Source organism: Lathyrus oleraceus, chromosome 7, assembly GCF_024323335.1.
Source record: "Lathyrus oleraceus cultivar Zhongwan6 chromosome 7, CAAS_Psat_ZW6_1.0, whole genome shotgun sequence".
Taxonomy (NCBI): Eukaryota; Viridiplantae; Streptophyta; class Magnoliopsida; order Fabales; family Fabaceae; genus Lathyrus; species Lathyrus oleraceus.
The window spans coordinates 458120755-458124138 of record NC_066585.1 but is presented as its reverse complement, the minus strand read 5'-3'; the positions used below and the strand labels follow the sequence as shown (position 1 = coordinate 458124138).

The following is a 3384-nucleotide window of genomic DNA, read 5'->3' as shown; positions in this document are numbered from 1 at the left end:
CAGTTAACCCAGGGTGTTAACCGGTTAACACTGTTGGAAAAGTGGAAATTTGATATTTAAATATTGTGAACATATTTGATGATTGGCCTATATTGGTGTATGATATAGTAGGGATCATTTCCCGTTGTTTTGAGCAGATAGGTATTAGTAGAGTGTGCTAATACTGTGGTTTATTAATTTGGCATGATATGATATGATTATGTGATAAATATGCTGATGATGTGTGATGGTATGCATAATGCTGTGAATATATCTATTATGTATGCAATTGTGGATGGACTGTTTATGGCTTAGAGTGTGAGCATATGTCCATTGTGGATTGTTGTTGATGTTGCATGCTAGGTGATTTAGCGTGCATAGTATGGCCTTTATGGTGGTAGCTAATTCCCATGGTGAGGAATTAGTGAGTGAGTTATTGTGGATTGTTGTTGATGTTTGCATGCTAGGTGATTTAGCGTGCATAGCATAGCCCTTGGGGTGGTAGCTAATTCCCATGGTGAGGAATTAGTGAGTGAGTCACTAGGTCTCAAATGAGTGGGACTAGTGAGCTTGGTAGCCGTATCTGGGTTTGATCGGTGAGGTTGAACTATGTGTTCACGAATAGTCGGTACCGCATGCATGGAGTCTCATTGCATAATATATGTATGGCGTATAATATGAATGGATGTATTCCAATATTATACGTGTGTTTGTGTTGGGTTGAGTATGATTATGATTATGAGTTGATGTTGCCGTTGCTGAATGTGTGATATGATTAGGGTGATGAAATGTGTTAATTTACTTAGCATTACATGATATTTTATAATGCTTATTATATCGATTGAGGAACTCACCCTTACAACTATGTTTCAGGTAACGAGCGGTGATTGAGTAGAAGCTAGTGCTTGGAGTCTAGTGTAGTTCCTTAGTGGGTCATGCTCTGGTAGATGTAACATCGGGACGGGATGTTTTACTTTGTTTTCATTGTGGTTGTTGAACAGTTTTACATGTAATGTGATTACATGGTTTGCATGATTGATTTGATCTTTATCCGCTGCGTATTGTGCAATGTTTTATTTTGATTAATAAATGAGCATGACAAACTATTTTGGTGAATGGTGTGAAGTGTCAAGTGTGACACCCTTAAATTGCATATCTACTCTGATTTATATTTGTTGTTTTAATTAATTATTGGGGTATTTTAGAAGGGTGTTACAATAGTCAAAATCGTACTCTCACACCAAACTTCCTAACAACATCATCAACAATGTTTTCCAAAGGCCCCGGTATCTTCTCCGACATCGGAATATTATCCAGAGATATCCTTACCAAAGATTACAACTCCGATCAACGGTTCACAATATCCTCCTCCACCAACTCCGGCATCGATTTGCATTCAACGTTATTGAAGAGTAGAGGACTTTCCTCCGGTGATGTTGCTGCTCAAATTAACCACAAAAAGAATACTCTTCTTTTCAAAGTTGATACCGAATCAAGTGTGTTGACAACATTTACTCTCACAGATTTTGTGTCTTCTGCGAAAGCCGTTGCTTCTATTCGATTACCTGATTACAAATCCGGAAAGATTGAGGTTCAATATCTTCATGATCATGCTGGTTTTACTACTTCTGTTGTTTTAAATTGCAACCCTGCTATTGATTTTTCTGCGACAATTGGTACTCCTGGGATTGCATTTGGCGCGGAAACTAGCCACTCCACAAGTGTTGGGAAGCTTACAAAGTATAATGTTGGATTGTGTTTGAAGATGCCGAGTTCGCATACTTCCACCCAATTTTCCGGAAGATTCAAAGACGGTGTTGATTGCTCAGTTAAGGATGCTTCGCAAGGTTTTGCCCGTTGACTCTTCCCGGTACTTTCATTATAATAGTAAAATGCACCACTCCCCGGATATTTTGCTTCCACCTTCATGACAAACCATCCTGGAGGTAAGTTTTCATTTCCCCTAAGTTCAGCTGAAGTACCTTTAATATCTTTGGTATGTATATCATCTTTAAGAACACCCCGAGCTCTTAACTTCTGCTTGAGGAACTCGGGCAATTCTTTACCTGCAGATGTCTGCTCTGAATATCTATCAAATTTAGATTCGGGCAGACTGAATGCACTGTTGTCAGGATCAGTGTTAAGCTTGGGAATATCATTATAGGCACCTCCACCAGGTACACAATATCCATTGCCTATTTCTGTGTTGACTTGTGGAAGTGCAGGTTTTCCATGCTTAAGAGCGATTTCAGACCTATGCTCAGTGGCCATATTCAAGAGATGTTCCTTCAAAGCATTGGGGTGATGACGGGCAGAGAATATGTCAAAATTATCCTTGGAAGGTGATGTGGTAGTTGTCACCTCTCTCTGGGTCCTTATGATATTCTGAGTTGCAAGTTCTTGTTCGCGCAAAACGGCATCCTGAGCGGCAGCATCAATGTTAAATGGTAGCAGATACTGAGAGCATTGAGTAGCATTAACAAGGGTTTGAGAAGAGTGGGTTCCTTGTTGATCTTGGGAATTTTTCCATAATTTAATCACATCAATCAAAATCGAGTGTTAATGAGTGATTCCAAGTGTAGAAACGAGGATTGAGGATTGTGCTGCCAATGAGATTAGTAACTCTGAATTTGGTAGGCGGCAAAGTTGCTAGATTTAGGATTATTTGTGTTAGCTTTTTGTGTGTTGTATTGTCATGAAGGTTCTATTTTGTGAATTTGAAAATTGGATGTAACAAATGATAATCCGCTGTAATTTCGGGGATTGCCCAAGGTTGTAGCAGCTTTGAAATGTGAATGTGTTGGTTTGAATTTTGCATTTCGTTTCAAACATTGTAATCAAAGGTCCGTGGGATGACGCAATGGCTTTGGTTTGAATGAGTCATGGTTTGTAATTAGGATGCTTTTACTTGGTGAAATATGGTTTACTGTTGTAAAAATGGACGTGCATTTGGGAGAAACATGTATGTATGAATATGGTTTTGGAAATGCTTGAAAGCTAAATATTATTGAATGTTATGAAATGTGTGTATGTGCTATTTTGATTTGAGATGAACTATGGATGGAAGATGGATCATGTTTGGTTATAAAAATGGATATGGATTTTAGAAATAACCTGAGACTAATCACAATGTCAATTAAAAATAAAAAAAAACCAAAAAAAACCAATTAAAATCAAATTAATCTATAATTTGTTAAAATTACTTTGATATCAACTCTAACATTTATTTGGAAATTAAAATCAATTAGAGTTTGAATCATTAGTAAAACACAATTAAGATTAACTTGAAATTTGGAATTAGATTTACTTTGAAATTAAATTAAAATTGAAAATTAAAATCAAATAACTAAAATCCAATTTGTAATCACAAAGCATCATGATCAAAAAGCTAAATAATAACCAATG

The 3384-nt window shown here is 36.9% G+C and overlaps 1 protein-coding gene across 1 annotated transcript; it reads left to right on the top strand.

The window, feature by feature from the left end:
* The first annotated feature begins 1246 nt into the window (after positions 1–1246).
* LOC127104353 (mitochondrial outer membrane protein porin 2-like) lies at positions 1247–1840 on the top strand. The gene has a single exon (XM_051041535.1). It carries the CDS (start codon positions 1247–1249, stop codon positions 1838–1840), a length of 594 nt encoding a protein of 197 aa, XP_050897492.1.
* The last annotated feature ends 1544 nt before the right edge of the window (positions 1841–3384 follow it).

What these genes read in the sequence shown, in the direction of transcription:
- LOC127104353 (XM_051041535.1), top strand. Translation starts at nt 1,247, where the DNA reads ATGTTTTCCAAAGGCCCCGGTATCTTCTCCGACATCGGAATATTATCC.